This window comes from Acomys minous (genome assembly GCF_964271855.1).
Source record: "Acomys minous genome assembly, chromosome: 14".
In the NCBI taxonomy this organism is placed as follows: domain Eukaryota; kingdom Metazoa; phylum Chordata; class Mammalia; order Rodentia; family Muridae; genus Acomys; species Acomys minous.
In genome coordinates, this window is record NC_140496.1 from 62030228 (window position 1) to 62057101 (window position 26874).

Consider the following 26874-nt stretch of genomic DNA (forward strand, 5'->3'; position numbering starts at 1 on the left):
ATTCTGGGAGGCCTGCAGAAATCAGTCACATGGTTTAGCGTTGTCAACTTTCCTAAGGCCTACAGAGCTGAGGGCATGTTCTCACCAAGGAGGAAGGGGGATGACAAATGACTCCAGGAACCCCTGTACCCCAAGGAAATCCGTTTATTTCTAGACTATCATTTGGATTGCTAAAAAACACACACAGGTTTGGACTCTGTTGGATACAGAATTTTGGAGCCGGGCGTGGTGGCACACGCCTTTAATCCCAGCACTCAGGAGGCAGAGGCAGGTGGATCGCTGTGAGTTTGAGGCCAGCCTGGTCTACAAAGCGGGTCCAGGCCAGCCAAGGCTACACAGAGAAACCCTATCTCGAAAAACCAAAAAAAAAAAAAAAAAAAAAAAAGAATTTTGGAAAGCTCACGGGGGGGGGGGGGGTTGGGGGGGTTGAAGGGGGGATGGTGGCCGAATCTTTTATCTTCTTTGCCAGAGCTTCTTATGTGGTTCTCTCCTGGCCATAAGCAGACACCCCCTCAGAGTTCACCCAATAAATGCCTGGCTAGGTCAGGAGGGAGAGAGGCTTGGAGGACTGAACACACTAAGTTAGTGACATTAGGGGGGGGAGGGCGGGTTTGCTAGTGCCGAGCCATAGGTTCACTACTCTCTGTTCCAACCTCAGCTCACGTGGATGACACAGCCAGGGTGGGGCAGGGGGTACTGACACTGTCGTGACAGTGTCCAGGAAGGAGGAAACAGGGAGCCCAGGTTTCCTTCCAGTGTCCTGCTAGTGGACTCTGCACCAGCCTACAGAACCTACATGCTGGCCTCAAGGAAAGCGGGCTTTTATTGTTGGCTCTGCTGCAGCTGTAACCTAAGTAATTCCCTCACCCATCTCTCTCTCCCGAGCATTAGGAGAAAAACAAAACCAGCCCCAGCCCTGCGCTCAGGTTTCCTTGGCCTAGAGGGCGAGCCAGCCAGGAGGCTGGGAAGGTCTTCCTAGCCCTTTAACCATCCCCTGGGAGGGATGACAAACACCCAAAATGGGCCACAATGTGTTCCTCCCATCCCTTGAGCTAAAGACTGCAATGACAGTTCTGAAATGTTTTAAAAACAAAACAACAAAACAAAGACTACATCACAGAGACTTAGCGTGCTTTGCAGAATATAGGATATTCGTTTTCTGCTTTCCAGAAAGGATCTGCCAACCCCTGTCCCTGGCCTCTGCTCTTCAGTGTTGACAGAGGCCATGACAGCCTTTGTCCTCTTCATGGCCACCCTGGCCTGTGGCCCTGCTATAAGCAGAGACTGTTAAGAGTTTTCCCTTCTGAGGTTAACATTACTGCTCCTCTCAGCAAAAACAAAAGCATGCCCTGAGGTGGGGTGATATCAGGGTCTTAGTCAAATGTATAGGGAGACTGGCAGAGAGGGAACGCCGAGACTCTGCCCTGAACCATCACTGGTTTGCCTTCTCAGGGACTAGGCATCCTCCAGGCTGGTCTCTCACACACCCCACTCCTTAAGGTCTTGGTGATAAGAGTAAGCCAGCATGCTACTCCCAAGTCATCCAGGAGACCAGCCTGGCTGTGAAGACCTCCAACTTTGGGCTGCAGCTCCGGCCTGGCAGGCACCTACATAGGGAGATGGCTGAAGCTCCCGGAAGGGCAGTGGGATGTCAGTTCACAGTGTTCCAGCTGTAACTGGGCCGAGTGACCTCTGGCCTGTCATGGGGCCTCTTTGGATTTGGGGAAATGGAGAAGTGGCCCCACTCTGCAGCGTGTATGTATTCCGGATTACTCTGGATGGGGTGTCAGTAGCTTCAATCAAAATCCCGGTGGTCGAAGTCCCATCTCCCAGGAAATACACTGCTGCTGGCCAGACAGTGTTTGTAAGGATTAGGCCAGACTCTCAGCATCCATGTTTCGGAAATCCAAGCTGTGAGATCTTGGGCAAATCATCTGTCTCATCCCTCTGTGACTCGGGCTTCCCGTCCATCAAAACAAGCAAACGAGACACTTGATTCTGAGGACCTGGATCCCATAGCTAGCAAAGGGATGTGAGGCTTGCCCTGCCTCTGCAGAGCTGTGCTGTAGAGCTCTTCGTCTCTACGTTCTAGTCCTGTCCAAAAGAGATCCCTCTGGCTTGGCCTTAGGGGACAGTGTTTCCTCTAACATCTTAGCATCTTGCTGGGGATACAGGACTGATGGGAAGGTACTGATGTGACACCATGACTTTGTGCCCTGTGATCAAGGGACGGCCAAAGATCTATAAGAATTTCATCTACCTCACCACCGCCACACCCACTGCAGGTAGCTCTGAGGCCATGGGTACCAAACACTTTAGACTGTTTAAATTGTCATCTCCTCCCTAACTTGACAAGCTATTCCTTAAGGACAGAATTGTGTGTGTTGATCTTTGTTCATAGAAGAGCACTGGTCTCAAGTCTGTGGCCGAAGATCCAAGCATTTCTGCTGAGCAGGGTGACTAACAGGGCCCTGGCAGGTTTGCTGTTACATGTGACATGGGACATATGTCATGGGACACATGTCCAGGTAAGTGAGCCCTCACATCTAGTGTCCAGAAGCCATTGTTCAGTCCAAAGCTTCGTCAAGGCTGACCTGCCTAAGCCGTGACCTCCAAGAGTTACCGTGTGACCTAGAAAGCAAATGATCAGGCAGAAGAAGGTTAGAGAAAGCATCAGAGAGACAGCCATTGTAGCATGCCAGAGAGCCCCAGCATAGGCAAGTCACTTAGAGGTCATTGCTGCCTATCTCCTAAAGCCATCCAAGCTGAACACGTGTGGCCTGGCGCTCCGTGCTGACAGCAGTCGGGCAAGCCTCACCACCGTTTGCTTCTGAGCCACTACACAAATTACAGAAGCAATGATCTATCTTTCAGGCCACAAACCCAAGTATGGCAAATGTCCCAACCTCTGTGATAGGTCTCCCCTTGTAAGCCCTAATAAACATTCTCAGAACGGCGGCCTAGAGACAGGCTGCCCTGTCTTTTAGTCAGCCAAACCCCCACCGCGTTTTGCTTGTTTGTTTGTTTTTGTTTTTATTTGTTTGCTTGTGTGTCTAAGTGTTGTGTCTACATGAACATCTGCATACCACATGAATACCTGGCGACCACAGAGGCCATAAGAGGGCATTGGATCCTTAGGACTGTGTTACAAACAGTACTGACCTGCTATATGGGCGCTGGAAATTGAACCTGGGTCCTCTGCCAAAGCAGGAAGTACTCTTAACCACGGAGCTGTCTCTCCAGCTGCCAAACCCTTTCCCTCTGTAGCTCCTGGTGTTGTGTGTTCCTCAGAACCCTAAAAGCTGTTTTTGCTTCTGTTTGGTAGTCTGCTAGCTGTGCATGGAGAGGGCAGGGCCAGAGACAACTGCCTTGGCTTTGCCGGAAGTGTCACTCGTTTGCACAGTGGATGATGACAATGACAGGCAACCAATTAGCCACAGCATGCAACGAATTAGCCACGGCACCCATGGGACTGCTAAAGACTTTGATACAATTTTAATTACCCCTTGTTTTGTGGGGCAGGCAGCAAGCCATGATGATAATAATAATCTCCTTGAGTGCTGTCACTGAGGAAAGAGAAATCTGACTACAGGAGGCCAGGTAGGAACCGCAGGAAACTAAAGACGGAAGGAGTGTGTAGGCAGGGGGGGCAGGGGGGGCAGGGGGGAGGGGGGGGAGGCAGGGGCGGGGGGGGAGGCAGGGGGCAGGGGGGGCAGGGGGCAGGGGGGAGGCAGGGGGCAGGGGGGGGCAGGGGGCAGGGGGGGCAGAGGGGGCAGGGGGGGCAGGGGGGCAGGGGGCAGGGGGGGCAGGGGGGGCAGGGGGGGCAGGGGGCGGGGGGGGGAGGCAGGGGCAGGGGGGGGAGGCAGGGGGCAGGGGGGGGCAGGGGGCAGGGGGGGGAGGCAGGGGGCAGGGGGGGCAGGGGGCAGGGGGGGCAGAGGGGGCAGGGGGGGCAGAGGGGGCAGGGGGGCAGGGGGGGCAGGGGGGGCGGGGGGGCAGGGGGGCAGGGGGCAGGGGGGGCAGGGGGGGCGGGGGGGCAGTCTGTGGCGAGGGGGCAGGCAGAGTGGTTACAGCTTCTGAAACCCAGATAGAAGGAGAAATCCCTCCCTGGATGATCTATGTAATTCTCCCAGTTCTCTACTTTGTTTTTGAGACAGGTGTCATGTAGCCTAGGCTAGCTTTGAACTCTTGACCTTGCTGCTGAGTGCTAGGATTACAGATGTGTGCCTCTGTGCCCTGCTCCACCACTGTTTTAAAAGGCCTGGTATTTTCTAGTGGTGAAACCATTCTAAGCAGAGAGGAGAAAAACCAAGGTGGGCGGGACATCAGTTTTGCCTACAAGGGCGAACCATTCCCTCAGCAGCAGTGCCTGAGGACTGTTTGGGATGTGTTCCCATGGTTGACACGCACACCTAATGGCCCTGCCATCCTGGCCCTCTGGGGCTCGGCCCCTGTGCTACCGGGGTGAATGGGGGAACAGGTTGGGAGGATGATGCGTCCATCTCAATACCTTGGTGGTTTTGACCTTGTGTCCACTGCTGCAGCTCCACCCCGAGAGGTCCGGGAGCACCTTACACTCCTCCCCCAGCAGACAGGGCTCCATCTGACACCACCACTTCTGCAGGACAATGGAGGCTGTGGGGCAGGAGGCAGGTGCGGCTCTAAGCTCTGGGAGCACCGGGCAGAGATGGCCTGTGAATGAGGCATACCTTCCCACGTGCCGCAGGCTTTGGTTGTAACCACCCCCTTCTCTTCCCCCAACTCTGGGCTGTCCAAGGAGGCAACACTGTACTCAGTCTGTGGAGTGGCACTATCACCACGAACCTCATCACTGCGCCACACCAAAAAGGGCAGGCTAGTGAGGCTAGGAGGCAGGTCAAGTTGACGCTGGGGTAGCAGTCATCAGCACAGAGGTACCGCCTTCGGTGGCCTCCTTAGTGAGCTAGTGTGCAAGCCATATCCACGAGTGCACGAGCTGGCATGTGAGCTAGTGGGATGGTCTGGATGCCGCTGGAGCGTGAGAACACAAGTGAGGACAGAAAGGAGGTGAAGTGGGTGTGTGCTGCGAGGGATCATGTGTCTCCTCAAGAAGGAGGCTGAGAATAAGAGATGTGCGGAGGAGTCGGGGGGACCAGAGGGGTTGGTGTGAGGGATGGGCCAGGTGGCAGATGTATGTACGGCCTGTAACAAGAGCTTTCTTCCTCTATGTCACAGGGCGGGCCACGTCTGCCCTCTCCTCCAAGACGATTCTCCATCACGTAAGACTGATAAGGTACACCTTGAGATGCTCTGAAACTAGATCCTCAGCAGATGGTGAGGCCTCAATGGACTTGCTTATCTCTGCTCTGCCCAGGCTGCCCAGGGTCTGGCCTCTCACTCACCGTCCACACAGGAGGGCTTTGCTCTCGTGGTGCCAGCCACCTGGCCGGAAAGGCAGGAGCATTTGACTGTCTGGGAGCGCTCCTCAATGCGGTTCCGGTTGCAGCAGCGATGAGCAGCGATCACCTCGCAGGTGCCCTGCTTCACTAGGACTGTTGGGGCCAACAGTATAATTATGATCGGGAGACCCAGGCCTGCAACCCTGCGCTCCTCCCTCCCACCCTGCGGCAAGTCCTTAAGGCCCCTCCCTCCTTGCTCATGGAAAGGCCATTTAAGCACTATCCATGGTGGGCCTGCAACTCAGTGGTAGTGTTTCCTAGCATAGAGGCAAGGGGAGGAATCATACATACCCTCAACACACACACACACACACACACACACACACACACACACACACACACACACACGTAGGTTGGGGGGGGGAGAGAGGACACACACACGGGGGCGGGGGGGCGGGCTAGAGGGAGAGAGAGAGTGTGTGTATATTACCCACCCCCCTGAGGCTATGTTCATGACTCTTTGAAAGCTGGGGTTCCATACCAGCCCCCCCTTCTGCTTTCTCAGGGTGAGGGCAAGGGCCTAGAGCTTACAATGCGTGGGGAAAGGATCATCCGCTTACAGAGGCTTTAGCCATCCCAGAAGGAAAACCTCAGAATTAGGCCAGGAGACTAGACTTAAGCCTCCACCCGAGGGCCCCTCACTGTAGAACACCTTCCCCCTGGAAGAGATGATGCCAGTGGGGGGCACCCAGGCCTTCTCTGGACTGGCTGGGCAGCAGAGGAGGACAGAGATTCCTCAGTAATGACCAGAGGAGTGTCACCTCTGCTAAATGTACTCCACCCTCAGAGATCTGCCTGCTCTGTGGGATGGGTTGAGGACCTTCTGGCTCTCTAGTCTCAGCACCGCCGCCCCCAAACCTGTGGCTGTTGGTGACTGCAAGGAGGCAGAGGCCAGACGTGTCCACAGCCAGGCCAGGTACAGTGCTAGCACCCAGCTGCCTGGGCTCCAGTTGCTCGAGGCCCTCTCACTCATTCTGTGGAGAGAAGTGCACACACTGCTTAGCTCAGGGCAGATGTTCCCCACTTTGCCCTCAGACTCAGCCCCTTCTCTTTGCCATGGTCTAGAGGCCCAAGGGTAAGCTGGCTGCATACCTTGTCTCCAGGCAGCTTGTAGCCAGGCACGATGTCACCGTGGAAAGTGATGAGTGACACAGAAGGGCCAAGGAACAGGAAGGCAGAGCCTGTGGAGAAGACATTGGAGACATTCTGCAGAGTGAATTAAAGTGCTTTGCTGTGGGTTGGATGACAATGCTGACTCCCACTTTTTGATCTCTTGACCCAGACACTTCACTTGTGCGCTCTTGATTAAATCCCACTGCACAAGAGATTGCTATTATCCATTTACAAATAAAGCTCAAAAAGTCTGGATACGTGAGGCTGGAGAGATGGCTCAGCGGTTAAGAGCACACTGACTGCTCTTCCAGAGGTCATGAGTTCAATTCCCAGCAACCACATGGTGGCTCACAACCATCTATAATGTGACCTGATGTCCTCTTCAGCACTGTATACACAATAATAAATAAATAAATCTTAAAAAAAAAAGTCTGGATACGACCCAAACAGCCATCAGTAGAGGAACTGGGTACACTGTGGAGAATATTGAAAATGCAGTTTCTTCCAGATCGCTGGAACACAGAACACAACACAGCACAATGAAAACCGAAATCATTGGGGAGCTTTGTAGTGGCGTGTGCAGTAGACTCTAGTGAGAGGCCAGTCTTCCAGGACGGGGGGGGGGGGGGGACAACAAGTAGGAGGTGTGAACACACTGTATACACATAAGTGTGTATGAGGGAGGAGGTGCATTGTTGCTTAATGCATACACACCAGCCCTGTTTGCCATTAAGAAGGGAAATGCTTTGCTTGGCTGGAAGATGGAAACAGGCTGAAGAATAAATTTTCCCCCTAATCTTTCTTTTTCATGTTTGAGTTTCGAATCACGGAACTGTAGTAGCAGTGCAATCCAGTCTGAACACGATTTAAATTCTTAGAAGAAAGAGAGGAAGGCTGGTCGTGGCTGCAGATGCTTGTAATCCCAGCACCTCAGCGGCAGCTGCGGGAGGACATTGGAAGTCTGAGGCCAGCCTGGTCTACACAGGGAGTTTTAAGACTAGCCACGGCTCCATGGGAGGACCCTTTCACAAGCAAACACACACACACAGAACACAGGACTGAGGGCTCAGTGAGTAAGAACACCTCCCGAGCAAGCCTGAGAACACCAACACAGACGTAAAAAGATCAGGTCGCTGGATTGCTGGACTGCCTGGTGCTAGATCCAGTGAAAGATCTGCCTGAAGGGAATAAGGTGGAGACTGATGGGGCAGGATGTCTCCATCAGATTAGGCTCCTCTGGCTTTCACACAGATGCACACACATGAAGATACATAGATAGATGATAGCAAGATAGATAGATGGATGGATAGATAGATAGATAGATAGATAGATAGATAGATAATAGATAGAAGTTGAATGTCTTGGCCAAGGCTGGCTGGCATGGGACAGGGACAGCCTGCCCTACGCCCACTGTTCCCTTCCTCCTTTCTTCTGTGAACCAAACAGGGCCTCCACCATCTATACCAGAGGATGAGTAAGAACCAGAGAGAAACCGAAACACACACACACACACACACACACACACACACTAGCCACAGAAGGGGACAGGAAGATCCCAGGAGGCCACAGGTCCCTGGAGGCCAAGCGTGGCCCCAGTGAGTGCAGCACAGTTGTAGGAATACCCGAGGCCAAGGCCAAACCGAAGGGCACAGCTGCTCCCTTGGAGGGGATGCCCGCTCCTTGATTTGGGTCTCCAGCTGTCTCACTTACCGTTCCTGGGTCTTTAAGCTTCTGTCTGTTCATCTGCTGGTCTCGGACTCATTCCATCTGGACAAGTAGGGAGCAATATGGAGGTTGTTCAGACTGGGGAGAGGCTAGACTGGGGGGAGCAAGGGGGCACTAAGAAAAAGCTTAGACAGGAGTAAGAGGGATGGGCTGAACACTAAAGAAGTCCAACTTAGGCTGTTCCTGTGGCAAGGGCAGTCATTTCTGCTCTGGGAATTCGTCCCTGCTCCCCTGCCCTCTTCCCCCAGACTATGGAAACCTGTGGGGGCAGTGACCCTGAGAGGGGTGGCTGAGCTTTCTTTTTCCTAGGAGTGGAGCAGGGGTGGGAGGGTCTAAGAATCAGTGCTCTGGCCTTGGGACAGAGCGAGGGTCAGAGAAGGTGTGGGATCTGCCAGCTTTGTCCTGGAAGAGAGCCCTAGGGGAGAATCCCTGGGTCTCCAAACTCTCTTTCCTTCCAGCTCCAACCCATCACGATCCTTCCTTCCTGGACTCTCCTGACACTGGCTCAGCTCTGCTGCTGTCCCTCAGCCCCACTCCAGAGGGCTAGCTAACCTGGCAGTGCAACAGGTCTCTGCATCAGTGCACAGCCCACAAGCGCTTCTCTGTTCTCTCCCGCTCCCCCTCCCCCCGCCCCCCCGCCCCCCCCCCCCCCCCCCCGCCAAGGTCCTCTCCTCACCCAGTCTCCAAAGAGAAGGAAAGCAAACACACAGGCTGGTGATCTCCAGAAAGGCCTGGAGTGCGGCGTGAGCATGGGGGTGGAGGAGGAGTGCCCACCCCCTGGGCATGGGTGTGTTCCCACCCGTCTACTCGAGCCTCTTTTCTCAGTGGGCGTCTTCTTCCAAGGTGTGTCAGAAGTCCTCATTTTGACTGTTGCAAACGCCACTTGTTCTTCTCTTGGGGACATCCTATTTCTGGCTGAGCACTCCCAGCGTCCCATCCAACTTGCACATCTCTCCTAGGTTCTCCAATGCTCAGAGAGCCTGGGAAAGATGCAGACTCCGGATCTCTAGCATTCCACTCCCTCCCCCAAAAGGGGCTGGAAACGGAAGCTTCAGCGTCCATAGTGTGCCTCAGTTTCCTTGGGCTGTTTCACCAATCGTCAATTCAAACTAAGGTGAGGCTGGGAGAGAGCAGCCTGCATACCAACAAGGAGTCAAGCACGAATCCTCGACTTTGTTTTGCTTGCTCCTGTCCCTCTTTAGCACCCGTTCTTACTCCTGGTACCCACCTGCCCCACAGCAGTGGTTCTGGTTCAACCTTCTGGCCTGAGGTCCTCGCTGCCTCTGAACTTGGCATCTAGACTCCCAAAGGTGGGCTCTCCGCGGGAGTGGCCAGCTTGGGTGTTGTCTGGTCCTGAGCTCTGTCCGCGATCGATTGTCACTAAATTGCTGCGCCGGGTCTATGGCTCAGCTGAAGTCCCGGGACGCAAGTGAGCCCGGCTCTGAGTATCTGGACCAGGACCCACCAGCTCTGCCCGGCTCAGCCAGGTCCTTGTGAGCTTGCCGCTCGCCAGGCTAGGGAGCGCGCAGCTAGGAGACCTTCCCGCTGCTTCGGACTTTGCGGGCACCGCCGCCTCCTTCGAGACAGCGTGGGGCGCTTTGTCGGGCGGATGGGCGCAGCTGGCACACAGCGGCCTCTTGTGGTGCAGGGCGAGACCACGGACAGAAGCTCACGGGCTCTGTTTTCTTGTTCAGTTCTCTGGGCAGAACACAATTAGAACCTAAAACCTCCAGGAATGCGGCCCCTAGTACTGTGGTTCAAGGGAGGTAGGTGGCATTCTGGGCTAGGGTGGGCGTTGGGGTTGGGAAAGTATTCACCTAGACCAGCAGTAAACCGTTACTTAAAACCGAGCTCATTAAATCTTAAAAGTCAGGGGTTGGAGATTTAGCTCAGTGGTAGAGCACTTGCCTAGCAAGCGCAGAGCCCTGGGTTCGGCCCTTAGCTCTGGGAAAAAAAATCTTAAAAGTCAGTCCTTCAGACGTATTTAATAGTTCATACCGTTATTAAAGATGAGACTGAAGCCGAATTGTCACGAATAGAAGAGATGTAATGGTCCAGGAATAGGTGAGGGGTTCTGTGGTATGAGAGCCCTAGAATTTGGTTATGGGTGGGAGCCAGAGTGGTTCCAGAGTCCAGGGGAGCAGCTGGCACCTCTGTCTGTGCATTATTGGAACTGGAGTCTAGGGGTCTATAAGCCCTAGTTTTGTGGCTCACTTTTGCAGCCACACCATGGATGCTGTGAAGAGCCCGGAAGTTGGGTGACACTGAGAAGTGATAGGTAACTGTCCCAGAAACGCTGAATAATAAAACCAAAGTTATTTTTTCCCCCCGCTAGTCTTTGGCTTCCCACTGACGCTATGCCATTTATCAGACAGTTGGCTTCAGTCTTTCTCAAACAGGAAGACAACACCCAGAGTGGCAGTATGCTCTCTGTCTCTGGCTGCCTCAGCTGCAGTCTTTGAGTCTGATTTTTGTCAGTTTATCTCACCTCCACCCTGATTTTCCTCTGCTCTCACCTTCCCTGCAAAAGCTCAGACATAAGTACAGCAAGTCTGTGTACTCTGAATGACCACTCTGGGATTTTTATTTAGAATCAGTCAAGAAAGCCACCCCTTCAAGGAGGCACAGGTTAGCCCAGCGTGGGATCAGGAAGCACCTGAGTTTAACTCCCAGCAACCATATGGTGGCTCACAACCATCTGCAATGGAATCTGATTCCTTCTTCTGGTCTGCATGAAAAACAGAGCATTCATATACATAAAATAAATAATTAAAGAAAAAAAAGATAATGGCCTAGAGTGGTGGCATATGCCTTTAATCCCAGCACTTGGGAGGCAGAGGCAGGAGGATCGCTGTGAGTTCGAGGCCAGCCTGGTCTAGGAAGTGAGTCCAGACAGCCAAGGCTAAGACAGAGAAACCCTGTCTCGGAAAAAAAAAAGTACGTTAGGGATAGATGAAGGACTGGGTAGTGTTTCAACTCTCTAATCCCAAGTATAAGGACAGAACTCTTTCCGAGTTGAGTCAGAGGCTGGAGGCAGAAAAAGAGCCTGCTTGTGCTGGATCCAAATAGTGGGCTTTCCGGCGGCCCAGACAAGGTCTTAGACAGGCCTTTGCCTCCCCCTGGCGGTCGCCATAGAACTTGTTCAGCATCTCCGGTCCGCTGGGAGCCTCGAGGGTGGGAATTTAGGAGTTCCACTCCCCGCCTGCGTCTTTCTTCCTAATCCAGAGAAGTCAGCGTCATTAGCAGCTTCTGACACGGGTATGGCTCTCTAAGCGGCTGCGTGACTCTTGGGAAAGTCTAGTAAGGTAGCAAGAGACGGTCCACTCCTGCCTCATGTGTAAAATGGTTGAACGCCGCCTTGCGGTGTTGGTGTAGTGACCTAACGACCAGAACGTGCTTTGTAGAAAGCCTAGTGTGCAGCAAGTCCTCAATAATCGTAGTTACTTTATTGTGTCGCTAGCCTTATTAACTGGCAAGCAGAAGTCTGAATATGGGGGAACGGTTTTGAGATAGTGGGATGGAAGTGACAATCGTTCTTGCAAAAGTGGAGGTGACCTCTAGAGAGAACTGTGCCTTCAGGAGCCTGGAAGTCGGCTGCCAGGCTTGGTTTGCACCGCAGCCGGCACCAGCTCTCTCTCAGCAGCCCCAGCCCGAGGCGTCGTCACACCAAGTACTTCACACCCAAGTGGATGTTTCGCTCTGAAATCATCAGCTCCATAACTCTCCATGCCGGCAGGCCACCCCGAACCGAGCGCGAGAATTTACCCCGTCATAATGGGAAAATTCTAATGGATTAAATCTAACGGATGCATAATCTACAGCGCCACTGAAATTATTCCTTCGCTCAGCTTCCTTCCCACAACAGACCTAAGACTCTCTGGCGGGACAGAGCAGGGATGAGGAGAAGAGGCGGAGAGCCGGTGGGGCGGTTCCGGTGTTGCTTTGAGCTTGGGGAAGTTTGTCAAGGACCAAGAGCGGGCACCGCCCACCTAGAGCCCTAGGGGCGGGGCCTCTGTGGGGGCGGGGCCACGGCCGAGGGCGGGGCACGGAGGCAGCATGCTAAACCGGGTGCGCTCGGCTGTGGCGCACCTGGTGAGCTCGAGTGGCACCTCGTCCCAGCGCCCCAAGTCCCCAGATCTGCCCAACGCGACCACACTGCTGCCTGCTGCCCCAGAGACACCTAAGAGCCCTCCGGCTAGGTCTGGGAGCGAGGTCTGCGCGCCTCCGAAGACCGCGGAGACCCGAGCGAGCTTCTCCCGACCCACCTTTCTGCAGCTGAGCCCGGGGGGGCTGCGACGCGCCGACGACCACGCAGGCCGAGCTGTGCAGAGCCCCCCAGACACCGGTCGCCGCTTGCCCTGGAGTACAGGCTATGCCGAGTGAGCGCCCGGGGGCTCTCAGCGGAAGATGGGACTCCTACCCTTGTAGGAGACGCTTCCCGGTTGCTGGGATGCGTCCCCCGCACGACGCTCCGGGGACCATCCCAGGAACCCCCCCCCCCCCAGCCCTCTCTCGGACGGGATGCAGCCTCGATCGCTTTCTTCAGGACCTTGCCCACCCTCCCCTTCGCAGGCTCAGGACAGTCCCCTCCCTGGGAGGGCGCGGGGCGCACAGCCGAGGATGAGTTAGCGGGTTCCCAATCGCGGCCCGCGATTCACCGGCTAAGGGAGGGGAGCTTCGGGAAGAAGCAGTTCCCTTTGCTCGGGAGATCGCGGGTGGAAAGACTCACTCATCCGCTTCCTGGCCCCAGCGCCCCAGTTCCCTGTCCTTCTTACCGGTCCCCTCCCCCTCCACACCCAGAAATAGCCCGCGACACCAGAAGGCCGCCGGCTTCCCGGGACGGGGGAGGGGTCCGCCCGCTGCACGCGCCGGTTCCCTTGGGATGTGGGTCTGCAGACAGACAGGTGCTGGTAGAGCAAAGAAATAGACCCCTTGGTTCTCATGGCCCCAGTGGAAGTGTACTCCCAGATGCATTATTATTATTATTTTAAATGCATCTTCTGGGGAAGCCAAGCCACTTGCGAGATAGGGGTACTAGGGAGATAGGTAGGCTGTGGAGGGAGGTGGTGGGTGGCCCCTCACCTCTCTTAGCTTCCCACGTGGGAGAAGTTTGTAGCTAAGAGACTCTTGCCTCGTCCAGGTTAGGCCTACATTTCCTCTTACTCCGTTTGGTCTGGAGCACTTCCCCACTGCAAGAGGGACCGGAACTTTCCCTGATTGCTTTTAGGGTGAGGGTGAAGGAGCTGGCAGACCTGGTTGAGATTGGAGATGAGATGTAGAATTTCGACTGGTCGGGAAGTAAAGCTCACTGCTCCCGTCTGCCCCCGATCCCGCCCCACACCCACACCCCCAGCACCGTCTTCCAGAAAGCCTCCTTTGCCGAGGATGGAGGAACTGAAGCAGGCAGTTACCGTTTCGGGCCTTTCTATGAGCCTGTACCTTTTGCCACCCAGACAGTACTTCTTGCTGGCCTTGCCTTCTCCTCTTCCCTCTGGCTTGGAGCCCAGGCAGCTGTGACCTTTTTCAGCTTGGACAGTAGGCAGGAGAGCATGAGCGCGCGCGCGGGCGCGCGTGTGTTTGTGTGTGTGTACACGCGCGCGCCTACAGTAGGGGGTTATTCCAGGACCTAGTCTAGTGTCTAACCTGATGTGGGACACTCTGGCCTGGCAGGGTCATCAATGCTGGCAAGAGCAGGCACAATGAGGACCAGGCTTGCTGCGAGGTCGTGTACGTGGAAAGCCGCAAGAGTGTTACAGGGGCCTCCAGGGAGCCCAGCTGTAATCAGGTGATACTTCTTCCCTTTCCTAACCTCCAGATAAGTGGTGTCATTTCCCCCTGGGGATTTCAGGCATTGGTTCTAAATCTGAGAAGTGTGGAAGTTCTACCTCCGCCTCAAGAACCCTAAGTGGCTTCAATTAGATTAGTCCCACTATTAATGTTTACTATTCCATTTAAACTAAAGATGCCCATGTATTTATAGATTAATTAATCATCAGTGCTGATCTTTGCATCCCTCATATTTGGCTCTTCTTTCTCTTGACACAGCAGGCTGTGTGCGAACAAGTGGATAAATCTAATTTGACTTAATATCACGCTCACTCTCCCGTGCGATGCTCTATATGGATGCTTACAGGCTTGTTCTGCCCTGTCACCCTCCTTCCCCACTGACTTCCATCTTTCCCTTCACCAGGGACTCTGCTTCTACTACTGGGGCCTGTTTGATGGGCACGCTGGTGGTGGAGCAGCTGAAATGGCCTCCCGGCTCCTGCATCGCCATATCCGAGAGCAGCTAAAGGATCTAGTGGAAATACTTCAGGATCCCTTGCCACCCCCCCTCTGTCTCCCAGCCACTCCGGGAACCCCAAGTCTCTCTGATCCCTCACACGTGGTTAGCCCTCAGTCCTGCTGGTCTCCACAGAAGGAAGTGACCCATGAGAGCCTAGTAATAGGGGCTATTGAGAATGCCTTCCAGATCATGGTGAGTGGGCGGCCTATGCCAATAATGTGCTAGGTAGGTGCTCTAGTCAACACTGTGTGGCCGTGGGAGCGGGTGGGTTAACTCCCAGAATCCACACTAGCTTTGAGAGCCTGGGCAGAACTTGGTCCATTTACCCTGTGTGGTCCTCTTCTCTTCCACTCTGGCCTGCAGAGGTGCAGAAAGTTTTTCTGTTCCCTTTGACCCTTCCTCACCTGGCAGGACGAGCAGATGGCCCGTGAGCGGCGTGGCCACCAAGTGGAAGGGGGCTGCTGTGCACTGGCTGTGGTATACCTGCTAGGCAAGATGTATGTGGCCAATGCGGGTGACAGCAGGTGAGTGGGAAGAGGGCTCTGAGAGTGGCCCCACGAGGGGCCACCCTCTCCAGGAGGAGAGGAATGCAGAGTGTGAGGTGGTGGTGGTGGTGGTGGGGAACTGTTAAAGACTGTAGTGGATCAGTGTCGGGAATATCCACAAGAGAAGGAAGCATGAGGACCCAGTAAGGAACCATCAGGTGCATTGTGGGAAGATCCTGGACCTCCTGGACCCATAACGAGGTCTAAATCTTTTCTGTCTTTGGGCAGGGCTATCATTGTCCGGAATGGTGAGATCATTCCTATGTCCCGGGAGTTCACACCAGAGACAGAGCGCCAGCGTCTTCAGCTGCTTGTAAGTAGGGACCCAATTCCCCACCCCAGTCTTTACGCTCAAAGCTTCCCACTGGGAACTTCTTGGAAGGGTGCTGTGTGGACTCTGGAGTGACGGGGAGAGATAATGCAGCCTGAAGGAGGCCAGGGCTGCTGTTGTAGCCCCAGTTGAGGAAGGAAGTAGAGTCAGAGGTGGGGTGTGTGTGTGTGTGTGAAAACAACAAAGGCCTGGGCAAGGGTGTTATCTTAGTGCATCCTCTTGCGGGCTGCTGCCTGGGGGCTGAATCCTGCTTTGTGTACATTGCTAATTGTGTGGCCTCTGACAAGCCCTTTACTCATAGGCCTTCGTGAGGGATGAATGAGTTAATTTATGCTAACATCGGAGAAGAGTGTAGCCTGTGGTAAACTTCAAGGGTCTGCTATAATATAACTGTTGCGTGTTGTATCAGGGTGTGCTGTGGTGTAATGCCAACTCTCTCCCTTCTGGCCCCTTCCAACTTCAGGGCTTTCTGAAACCAGAACTGCTAGGGAGTGAATTCACCCACCTTGAGTTCCCCCGAAGAGTTCAGCCCAAGGAGCTGGGGCAAAGGATGCTGTACAGGGACCAGAATATGACTGGCTGGTAACACTTCCCTCAGAGCAGGGGCCTCGTTCCCATGGCAATGCAACCAGCAAGCAAGGTGGAAGCTGGGTCAGGCTGGGAGTTGGAGAATATGGCCCTTCCTCCCAAGGGTTTGTGTGGGGATGTGCTGTTCCCTGGGGATGGGGCCTTTGTCACCTGGGTGATGGCCTCCTCTCCTCCTCCCTCCCCAGGGCCTACAAAAAGATTGAGCTGGAGGATCTCAGGCTCCCTCTGGTCTGTGGGGAGGGCAAAAAGGTAAAGGCCTGCAGTAGAGGTGGGAGAGGGCAGGGAAACGCCACCGGGAGCCGGGAGCCGGAGCGGAAGGTTTAATGGGGTAATAGGTGTGGGAGGGTTCTGTGGTTTCAGTGAGTCCCAGAGAGAGGAACTAAATGCCAGCATTCTTTCTCATTTCCCTCAGGCCCGGGTAATGGCCACCATTGGGGTGACCCGAGGCTTGGGAGACCACAACCTAAGGGTCTGCAGTTCTACACTGCCCATCAAGCCTTTCCTCTCCTGCTTCCCTGAGGTGAGCTCACCTTCGTTCCTTCAGGAGGCTCTGGCTGGCTTTTGCCCAAGGGTCCCTTTATCTCCAGCCTCGAGCAGCCCTCACACCCCGGGTCCCCTCTTTCCTTTCCTACCAGGTACGAGTGTACGACCTGACCCAGTACGAGCACTGCCCAGATGACGTGCTCGTCCTGGGGACAGATGGCTTGTGGGATGTGACCAATGACTCCGAGGTAGCTGCCACTGTGGACAGGGTGCTGTCAGCCTATGAGCCCAATGATCCCAGCAGGTAGGGGGGGGGGCACCTGGCAAGGTGTTGGGAGGGGTAGCGCTGGCGAAGGAAGGGGCAAAGGGGGAACAAAGCCTGGAGACCCACGTGTGGGCCTGTACACCCGTCTTTTCATAGACATGTTGGTACATGAATGTGCACATGTGCTCCTGGCAGGTATACAGCTCTGGCCCAAGCTCTGGTTCTGGGGGCCCGGGGCATCCCCCGGGACCGTGGCTGGCGTCTCCCAAACAACAAGCTGGGTTCCGGGGATGACATCTCGGTCTTCGTCATCCCCTTGGGAGGGCCAGGCAGCAGTTACTCCTGATGGGCTGAGCCCCAGCCCTCTCACTGCCATCCCAGCCTCTCCATTATTATCCTTCTACCTGCCCAAGCACCGGAAGTTGTGCCCCTGACTCTTGAATGGCCATTTAGCTGACAAAGGGATGGGACGCCCTCTAGCTCCAAAATTAACAGCAACTGGCAAATAAACCAGATGGATAAAAGTGTGTGTCATTATTTGCTTTGGCGGGAACCTGAGAAGCGGGCAATGGAAAGAGCCCCAGAACATTCCTAAAGATGTGGCTTCCCCAAGGTTCCTCTGCGGCCCCCTTTTCCCACGCCACATAACTTGCCATGAGTGGCTTCTTCCGTCTGCCGAGTTCTCTGTGTCTTAGCCCAGACCTTTGCTGAGCTTTGAGCCTCACACACCCCAGCCACCTCCTCCACAGAACTCCGGTGCGTCTGATCGACACACCTTGCACCGAATTGACCATCTTCCCCTATAAGTTGCTTCTTCTCCAGTTTCATCCTTTCAGCGGGCACCAGCTAGCAAGCTGGTCACGCTTGGCTTATGTGCCTTTGTTACAGTGTATCTTCGTTACAATTCTCAACTACTTTAGTCATGCAGGCCATGCAGTGTTTCAGGAAGTTGTCTGCCCATGTGATAGGTACATGCAAGGTAACTGAGCTGTGTCCTGAGCTGTACCATCTCAGTTTGTATAAGTACACTTACTGCTACTCACACAGGGATGAAATTTCCCAGCAACACATTGTCACACCATCTCCATTATTAAAGGATGTACGACTATACTGTTGATTATTTAAAAGGTCCTTCATACTTGCCTTTATTTCTGCCTTCCTCATGGCCACATTACCTCTTCATTACACCAGCTTCCTAACGTCAGTGACTCATTGTTATGCCCAGAACAGACTGAGGTTAAAGTCCTGAGCATGGCATCGTCTTCATAATAGGATCTGGCTATTGTTTCTTTGTCCAGCTTCAGTGCCCTCCTCCGAACTCTGTGGCTTGTCCTAGCTCCACCTTATCTTAAATCTCACTTTACCTTTTCTTGACTATTTCACTTGTCCTCCAGGCCTGGGTATCCTGCAGCCCCTGTATGCTGCCTAGGCAATTACCTCCACGATTATAACTGTCTATAGGAGGACCCAATGGGAAGTAAAAACATTTCTTTTTAATCTCATGTGCATTGGTATTTTGCCTGCGTGTATAGCTGTAGGAGGGGGTTGGAAAACTGGAACTCCTTGGAACTGGAGTTAACAGACATTTGTGAACTACCATGTGGGTGCTAGAAGATCAGTCAGTGTTCTTAACCGCTGAGCCATCTCTCCAGCCCCAGGAGCAGGGACTCCTGTTGGACTGTTTTGACCCTACTACACTGTAACTTCTCTGAGCCTCCATGTCTCAGTAAAATGAAGACAACAGTGCTGCCTCAGAAGAGCTAAACATAAATACTAACTATAGTGTGGGTCATGTAATAAAGTGTCAACAACTGTTAGCTATGTCTAATTGTGTTCTTCATTTAGACTGTAAGTTATTCTATCTATGTCATCTATCTGTCTACCTTTTTTGTTGTTGTTGTTGTTTGTTTTGTTTTGTTTTTCGAGACAGGGTTTCTCTGTGTAGCCTTGACTGTCCTGGACTTACTTTATAGACCAGGCTGGCCTTGAACTCACAGTGATCCATCTGCCTTTGCCTCCGGGTGTTGGGATTAAAGGCGTGTGGCATCACGCCTGGCTTCTATCATTTTTTTTTCAATGATTTATTTATTATGTATACACCTGCAGGCCAGAAGGCGGCACCAGATCTCATTATAGATGGTTGTGAGCCACCATGTGGTTGCTGGGAATTGAGCTGAGGACCTTTGGAAGAGCAGATGGTGTTTTTTAAACCTCTGAGCCCCTCATTTTTTTTTTTCCAAGACAGGTTTCTTTGTGTAGCCTCGGCTGTCCTAGAACTAGCTCTGTAGACCAGGCTGGCCTCAGACTCTCAGAGCTCCTCCTGCCTCTGCTTCCTGAGTGCTGGGATTAAAGGTGTGCGCCGCCACTACCAACCACCCAGCTAGACTGTAAATTACTTGCAGAAATTCATGGCTAGTATACAGCTTTCAGTTCAAACTCAACCAATGCTTACTGAGTGAATTAATTGCCCTTTACTACCTCAGTTACCTGATTTACAAATGTATGGTTTGTGTTTCTGAACTTGAGTCTGTGTATGTGTCTGCCTGCATTTGAGAGAGTTTCATGCCACAGCTGGCCTGGGATTTGTGGCAGCGCTGCTCCCTCCAGTGTGCTGGGATTACAGGCATGAGCCACAAGCCTAATCCAGTTGCTCCTGCGGTAGACTCCGTATGACTCTTTTAGTTTTTTTGAGACAAAGTTTCTCTGTGTGTCCTCCTGGCTGTCCTGGAACCGCTCCGTAGACCAGGCTGGTCTCGAATTCACAGAGATTCGACTGCCTCTTTCTCTCGAGTGCTGGGGTTAAAGGTGTGTGCTGTGCGCCACCATTCCGTATGACTTCTAGCAAGCACTTATTCAGCAAATCTTTGTTGAACCCTATAATGAGCAGAGAGATTGGTTGGATGGTGCAGAGGGCAGGTTGGGGAAGGAACACGGGAGGGAGTAGGGAGCCATCACCTGCCTGGGTGCCGCGTGGGCATCACTGTAAATCTGACTGACTGCTTGATTGATTGGCTTTTGAGACAGGGGCTGCTGTAGCCCAGGTTGGTCTGGAAACTAACTCGTAGAGATCCACCTGTCACTGCTTCCTGTGTGTCATCATGTCCCGCCTCGCCTCACAGTAGATTCGCGCTGTCACAAATCGTTTTCGGAAACCACTTTTCTGGGCCTCACTTTCTTTACAGGCCAAAGGAAACTTAATCCAGAGACCTGCGTGTTTAAAGTATCCAGTACTAGCAAATAAAATTCGGTAGACTTCCTCATACACCCACTTCTTTGGCCCTTTATAAGGAAGGAGACACAGTCAGGTAAGTAACACGTCAGACTGGGATTAACAGCACAACAATATAATGCGAGTATGAGCTCAGTTCCCAGTTGAGGGCGCGGAAGCACTTCCAGGAGTGTGCTCTTAACAGGACGTAGGGAAATTCCCGGCGAAGGAAGGAAGGGACTTGTAAGGCGACGGTGGTTGGGGACTGCAGCTCACAAAAGGCCTCCAAGGCATGGTATAACGTCCGGTTGCGCTCACCGCAGTGATTCCGGAGGCCGAGCGTGGGCAGCTTCTGCATAACCCGTCCCCTCGGTCACGGCTTGGGCGTAGGAGGGACCGGAGCCCTGAGGGCTGCTTGGCCACGCGAGGGCAGCAGCGGTCCTCGCTGACCCCACCCTGGGAGCCTCTCAACTTTCCCAACGCGGTTCTACCCACCACGGGTTGGAAGTGGGACAGAGGCTGAGTCCTTCGGGGGTCCCACACGCCCACTCATCACCTAGCAATCCAGACATCTTCCCAGCACTGTCCCTCCAGGTCCAGCCCGCAAGGGTGGTGACCTGCGGCCGCCGGGGGCCGGAGCGGAGGCGGGCCGAGGCAAGGGCCGCCCCCGTCGACCCTCCCCATCCCCCTTGACGGGCCCGCCCCGGAGCGGTGCTGGAGAGTGGGGCGGGGCCCGGGTCATTCTCAGCCTCCAGCACCGGCCGCGCAGCTGGAGGCGGCGGAGCGGAAGGTACCCGGGCCGGAGCTGGGGGGTGGCCAGGCGTCGTGGGAACTGGCTTCGGAGGAGAGCACTTTCCCGGTTCTCCAATCGCTCGGGGAGCGGCTCGGGAGGGGGCTCCAGGCTGGGCATGGGAGAGCGCCTAAACGCGCTCTCGCCTCCTGCGCTCTCGAACCAGAGCCTCTTCTCTTTTTGAGCCTTGCCTTTCCAAACCTCCCTCCCTAGCTTGGGGGCAGGGACTCACTTGGATCTCCGGGAGCGACCCTATCCATACGCTCCATTTCCGGGCCGGGCGTAAGGAACAGGGCCTCAGGCCGGCTAGGGGTGGGAGTTCTGGCCTGGGATGGCGAATGGCGGGAATAGGGGCGGGATGTGACCACTGGGGGGCTGCCGCTGCCTGGCGGGTCTGGACGCCGCCCTAGACGAGTTTTGGAGCTGATCTGAGCAAAGAGGTTCAGACTACTAGGAAAGATCCCGGAGCTCCTGTGTTGTGTATGTAATTCTGAGCGTGAGGGGGGGAAAAAAAAGAAACAGACAGCAAAATCTCCAACTCTGCCTCCTTTCCTTTTCGGAGGTAGGTTTGGGAGTGTTAGGGGGTTGTGCCGGAAAGCCGGGCCCAGTTCTTCCTTCACTCTGTCTTTAAAGTTAAGGAAGGTGTTGCCCGAAGAGTGATTCCTTGCCTAGATTTCAGGGGAGCAGAGTACAAAGGCCTGTTGGGTCACCTGGGAAACCGAGAGGATAAGGAGGGCTAGTGTCTGGCCCGAGGGAAGGTCCCAGACCCCCTTCTCCAGGCCCTGCGAGAAGTTTCGTTGTCTCTCTTAGGGTCAGTGGGGGCAGTTCCTTTGGGGGCGCCTTTCACAGGGAGTGTTAGCCATGCCTTTTTGGCCTTGGGCTTAATGTCCTGGCTTGGCCCCAGTCCCCAATTCCCAATTAGCTTAAGCAGCAGCTAAATGCGAACTCTTCTGAGCTGGGGGGGGGGGGAGGGGTCTCTAACCCTGCCCCGAAGTTCCGGTCACTGGTGCCAACCACCTTGCTGTGTGGGGACAGCAGTGGCATATGCATGCGGAAGTGACCTGTGTAGGTTGGAGTCATCACCCTCCAGCAACACTGCCCACCCTGGGCTGTGCTGTGTCACCTCCTATACAACTGGACTAGTTGAATTAATAGAAATCCTGTGAGCTACCTGGGCTTACCTCTCAGGCTTCCCATTTGAAGGAGATAGGCCACAGGGTGAACGCCTTCTTTCTTGTCTTTTGGGGGTTACTAGGGAGGACCCCTTGTGGTTGGGGGTGGTCAAGTGTGGTTGGGCATACTCAACTCCTATAAATTCTTTGTGACTCATGTCCTCTTCCCTCACGTCCGTCCCAGTTGTGTGTGTGTGTGTGTGTGTGTGTGTGTGTGTGTGTGTGTGTGTGTGTGTGTAAAACCACCCAGGAGCATGATGCTGAAAAGAATCATCATCCCAGGCTGGAGTATTCCACTTCCTAAAAGGCAGGCACAGGACGAGGTTTGAGGTGGTGGTCTGTTGGGAGTAAAGCAGTTCAGCGGAGCCAGACAGGATAAGGGACTGGAAGGAAAAGCCAAGTGTGAGTGAGATCAGGTTACTGTCCCCTTCTTAACTGCTCCCTGCCTAGTCAAAGCTTACACTGATCTTCCTTAGTCCTTTCTTTTGGGGCTCCTCCCAGCCCAGGCTCGAGCCCCCTCCCCCTCTGCAACTGTATCCCTACTCCAGAGGTGGCTGGCCTCTCCCACCCAGGCAGGCTGTGTAGGCCTGGGGAACCTCAGTAGCCTGGTCAGCGTTCCCTTGTGCTAGGAAGGAAGAGGAGCCGTGAACTGATTGTTCATGTGTGCCGGGGTGTGGGACACAAGCAAGCCCTGAGAGGCTGGCTGGCTTACTTGCCTTGAGTCACGTGGAGGTGTCTCCTGGGCCTAAGGGTCAGCTGGTCACAAGGAAGAAGGGGCTGTTCCAGATTGTGGGTGGAGGTGATTCCCAAGTGGATTAGCTCCATCCATCATCACAGCAGGGCTGTGATAGATGTGTAGCTCCCCACAGTGTGGTCATTGTCTCCTGTCAGGGGCTGAGTGACCCAATGTTGCTGCCAGGCGGGAGGGGGGGGGCGCAGCGGCACAGGCTGCCCGACCGACCGTGAGCTGCCAGGACTGAGCCTCCTTTGTGTGACTTGAGACTTTGGGGAAGGGATGGGGTGAGCCAGGGAGGCCAGCCGGCTGTTTCCACTGTCCTCTCTGGCTTAGTCTCTCTGCCTCCGTTCTCACCTGTGGCTGGGGTGCCATGTAGGCAAGACAGAGTGGATCACACGGCCCTGCTTTGAGAGCCATCCCAGAACCCGAGTTCAATCCCAGGAACCCATGCAAAGGTAGATAGACTACAAAGGTGTCCTTTGACCCCTCCACTTGCATCTCCTCCCCTACCACCCCAGTAAAGAGGGTTTTGTTACTTTGTTTTCAAACGGGAAGGCCACCATCCACCTAACAGGCAACTGGAGAGCTGAAGATTTTTCTCAAAATGCCTAACAAAGTATGTGTGTGTCCAGGGAGTGACAGATATCTGGGGGCGGAGGGGCGGGGGTGGTGGCAGGGGGGGGGGGAGAGGGGGAGGCCTCTACAAGTGTTCCTGGCTCTACCCTAATACCTGTAGCTGGCTTCTCTATGACCAGGCAGGCAGGATCCCCGATTGAGGGACAGTCTATTGTAGTTTGCATTGATGTGATAAATAATACTGTCAAAATCCTGGGTAACAAATGAAACTGATAATGAGCAAGGCAAATAAAGCTAGGTCTTTTGGGAGCACACCTGAGTATTTCTCAGATGTTCTGGGTCCTGCACTTGAATGGGCAAGATTTAAGCCACTAGTCCTGGCTCCCAAGTGTCATCCTGCTCCTCCCGAGCACCCATCCAGAAAGACCTGTACTGAGCAGCATTTCAAGGTCTTTTTGCCTGCGGGGATTGGTTCTTGCCAAGAACATGTCTTGGCAAGCCCCTTTCCCGTGTGTGTGTGTGTGTGTGTGTGTGTGTGTGTGTGTGTGTGTGTGTGTATGAGGGGTGGTCCTAGTGGGTTTGGACTTACTGTATTCCTCCCCCCCAAATCCCCACTGCCTCTTGCCTGCCAGTCTCCTCAGCCATGGCCGCCATCCGCAAGAAGCTGGTGATTGTGGGTGATGGTGCCTGTGGAAAGACCTGCCTCCTCATCGTCTTCAGCAAGGACCAGTTCCCAGAGGTCTACGTCCCTACCGTCTTTGAGAACTACATCGCAGACATTGAGGTGGATGGCAAGCAGGTGAAGGCCAAGAATTTCTTTTCCTTTCCTGTCTGGGAACTCCGTCCCTAAGTCACGAGGGGCCCTAATGTCCTTTCTTACCACGCACGTACGTCTTGGCTTCATATCCCTGTAGGAAGTGAAACTGTAGCCCTAGGAAACCTGGATGTGCTATCTGGTTCCACCACATACTAGCTGTGGAATCTGAGCCAAGTCCTTTGCCTCAGGGCTTAACCTCTCCCCACTGCAACAATGCGAAGGAGGGCGAGACCTCCCCAAAAGCATTTACTGTAAGAATTAAACGCTGCTTACAATGGCAGCTCCTACTACACAGACCCATCTTAGATTTTTTTTAAAAAACTGTATCATTGGTTTGGCCACTGGTCAATATACAAACCCGGTACATACCGAGTGCTAACAAGATGTTCAGTTAGTTTTTAGGACCAGTGATTTCAGAGGGCCTCGTGGTAGGGCTGGGGGCCCATGGGCTGACTACTCAGTTGTCCCTTTGTGTCAGGTGGAGCTGGCCCTGTGGGACACAGCGGGGCAGGAAGATTATGATCGCCTGAGGCCTCTCTCCTACCCGGACACTGACGTCATTCTAATGTGTTTCTCCATCGACAGCCCTGACAGCCTGGGTAAGGCTTTGGAGGGTATTTGGTACCCGCCATCTTGAAGGGTTCTGGGGGAGTGTTGGGAGCATGTAGGCTCTTTGCTATGGAGACAGTGGCCCTTGGGGTCACGGGTATCCACTGCAAAGGGCCTCTGGGCTGTGCAAGGTACTGATGGTTCAGTAGTTCCCTGGGTTGCTCTCTGAAAGATGGGGGTTCTGTCGCTAAATGGGCACATGGACACCGTTTGGGATCTCTCTGCAGAAAACATTCCGGAGAAGTGGACCCCCGAGGTGAAGCACTTTTGTCCCAATGTGCCCATCATCCTCGTGGGGAATAAAAAAGACCTGAGGCAGGATGAGCACACCAGGAGAGAGCTGGCCAAGATGAAGCAGGTGGGTGGGGCCGCTCTGGCGGTGAGGAAACTTCCAGGAACTTTCCAGCTGGGCTGTAAACAGCTAATAGACAGCCTGAGATGGAATGTAATAGTCCTCCTCTTCCTGCTGTCCCATGTTGGGAGGAACTAGAAGGATCCTCAAGTGTCAGAGAAGCAACATGCCCAAGGCCATCTGACACTATCTCTTTTAAACTTATTCCAGTTTATCCCCCAGGGTGCAGCTGTATACGATGAGGGTGTGGGAGCTGTGGTATTATAGTGCCCTGGGGAGGGAGGGCGTTATAAATGACTGGAAAAAAGGCACAGAGGGACGTGTACTTCAATGACACTAACCAGAGGGCTTTTTTATTTAGAGGGAGGTAGGAAGGCTCTATCTTGGGAGGCTGATGAAGGTTTTTATTGGGGACAGATGTCCAGTCCGTATGTTAGTGAGAAAAAAGTATTCTGGCAGCTCTGTGGGATGGACCAAAGCAGTGCTTCTCAGTCTGTGCTTCTCAGATATTCACGTCGCAATTCATAACAGTAACAAAATTAGTTATGAAGTAGCAATGAAAATAATTCTATAATGGGGGGGGGCGGAGGGTCACCACAACATGAGTAACTACATTAAAGGGTCGCAGCCTTAGGAAGGTTGAGAACCACTGGGCTGAGGAAAGTGAGGACGGAGGTCAGTTGGGCACTAGTTCAGAGTTAGAATGGGCGGAGGAGGAGTATGGCGGGATGGGAGGAGGGAACAGGCAGAACTCTGAACCGGCAACTTGGGTGTAATGGCCCCAGCTTGGAAACTGCCTGTGGTAGCTGGACCTGGGTGTTCTGCAGGGCCAGTCGGGAGGGTGCTCATTTGGCCCGTTATCTTGTCTCATCAGGAGCCTGTTCGATCTGAGGAAGGCCGGGACATGGCCAACAGGATCAGTGCCTTCGGCTACCTTGAGTGCTCAGCCAAGACAAAGGAAGGGGTGCGGGAGGTATTTGAGATGGCCACCCGGGCCGGCCTACAGGTCCGCAAGAATAAGCGCCGGAGGGGCTGTCCCATTCTTTAAATTCCCCCAAACCCTCCCCAATTTTCCACCCTTCCCTTCACAGGGGTACAAATTACCCACCCCTCCACACCTACCCCCGCCCCCTTCCACCCTCGTAGGACTCTACGCTGCCAGTTTCTTTTTTTGGTTCCTTCCTGCCCAGGACTGCATGAGTTTTCCCAGCCCCGAGTGGGGGCTGGTAGGCCCTTCCTCCCTGCCTCTGGGAACCAGGCTGGTGCCCTGCCCTTCCTGAGCAGGGTCCCGCCTCCTGCTGCGTTGGTCTAGGGGGTGGGGCTCTTAGTCCCGCTGGCCTTCCCCTCGTCACACACCAGCACTTTATATATTTCTGGCTCACAGGAGTCTAAGTTAAGGACTGGGGTTTCTACTTTGGGCAGGAGCCTTGTCTTTGACTTAATTTGGTGGGAGGGCAGGACATGAATAAAGGTCAAAGGTTGCACCATGTGCGGCAGCTTCCTGTCTTTCCTGGCCTACCTTGGCTGTGAGCCTGGAGGCCCATCTTTTTCTCTTCACTTCCAAGTTGCTGGCTAAGAGGGGTAAGGGGGTGGAGTGGGGTGCGGGTGGGGCGGCCCTGTCTGCAGAGGCAGGGCTCGGGGCGGAGGCAGCAGGGGACGGGGTGGAGTCTAGAGTTAAGGGATGAGGTCATGTTTGGCTGATTGCCTGGGTGGGTGAGGGGAGTGGTCTGTACCATTGGCTAAACATAGAAGCCTGTGGGTGGCTTCCCTGTCCGCTGGGTTTCCTCCCCTCCTCCTAGCGATGAAGGGGTGTGGCTCTGGGCAGACACTCCTGGAGGGTCAG

General features: G+C 54.2%; 3 protein-coding genes across 6 annotated transcripts; 2 read left to right on the forward strand and 1 right to left on the reverse strand.

The window, feature by feature from the left end:
• Positions 1–471: 471 nt before the first annotated feature.
• On the reverse strand, positions 472–9886 carry TAFA3 (TAFA chemokine like family member 3). Of its 2 annotated transcripts, none has more exons than XM_084756399.1 (7): positions 9502–9886; positions 8259–8315; positions 6528–6616; positions 6294–6409; positions 5379–5528; positions 4508–4632; positions 472–2631 (listed from the first exon to the last, which is right to left on the reverse strand). In XM_084756399.1, exons 2-7 carry the CDS (start codon positions 8289–8291, stop codon positions 2620–2622), a joined length of 525 nt encoding a protein of 174 aa, XP_084612525.1. In that variant the 5' UTR covers positions 8292–8315; positions 9502–9886; the 3' UTR covers positions 472–2619. The 2 variants fall into 2 exon arrangements, with proteins under 2 accessions (XP_084612525.1, XP_084612526.1); XM_084756400.1 differs by having other exon boundaries at positions 8259–8367.
• Positions 9887–11691: 1805 nt separating this feature from the next.
• Positions 11692–17285, forward strand: PPM1J (protein phosphatase, Mg2+/Mn2+ dependent 1J). Its single transcript, XM_084756818.1, has 10 exons — positions 11692–12652; positions 13944–14058; positions 14464–14751; positions 14971–15083; positions 15333–15417; positions 15899–16017; positions 16209–16272; positions 16436–16543; positions 16659–16810; positions 16967–17285. The coding sequence occupies exons 1-10, from the start codon at positions 12330–12332 to the stop codon at positions 17115–17117; spliced, it is 1518 nt and encodes a 505-aa protein (XP_084612944.1). The 5' UTR covers positions 11692–12329; the 3' UTR covers positions 17118–17285.
• A 3196-nt stretch (positions 17286–20481) lies between these two features.
• Positions 20482–26520, forward strand: RHOC (ras homolog family member C). 3 transcript variants are annotated; one of them, XM_084756342.1, is made up of 5 exons: positions 20482–20769; positions 23886–24052; positions 24549–24669; positions 24907–25037; positions 25906–26520. In XM_084756342.1, exons 2-5 carry the CDS (start codon positions 23897–23899, stop codon positions 26077–26079), a joined length of 582 nt encoding a protein of 193 aa, XP_084612468.1. In that variant the 5' UTR covers positions 20482–20769; positions 23886–23896; the 3' UTR covers positions 26080–26520. The 3 variants fall into 3 exon arrangements, with proteins under 3 accessions (XP_084612468.1, XP_084612470.1, XP_084612469.1); XM_084756344.1 differs by lacking the exon at positions 20482–20769 and adding an exon at positions 20804–21331; XM_084756343.1 differs by lacking the exon at positions 20482–20769 and adding an exon at positions 20804–21253.
• The last annotated feature ends 354 nt before the right edge of the window (positions 26521–26874 follow it).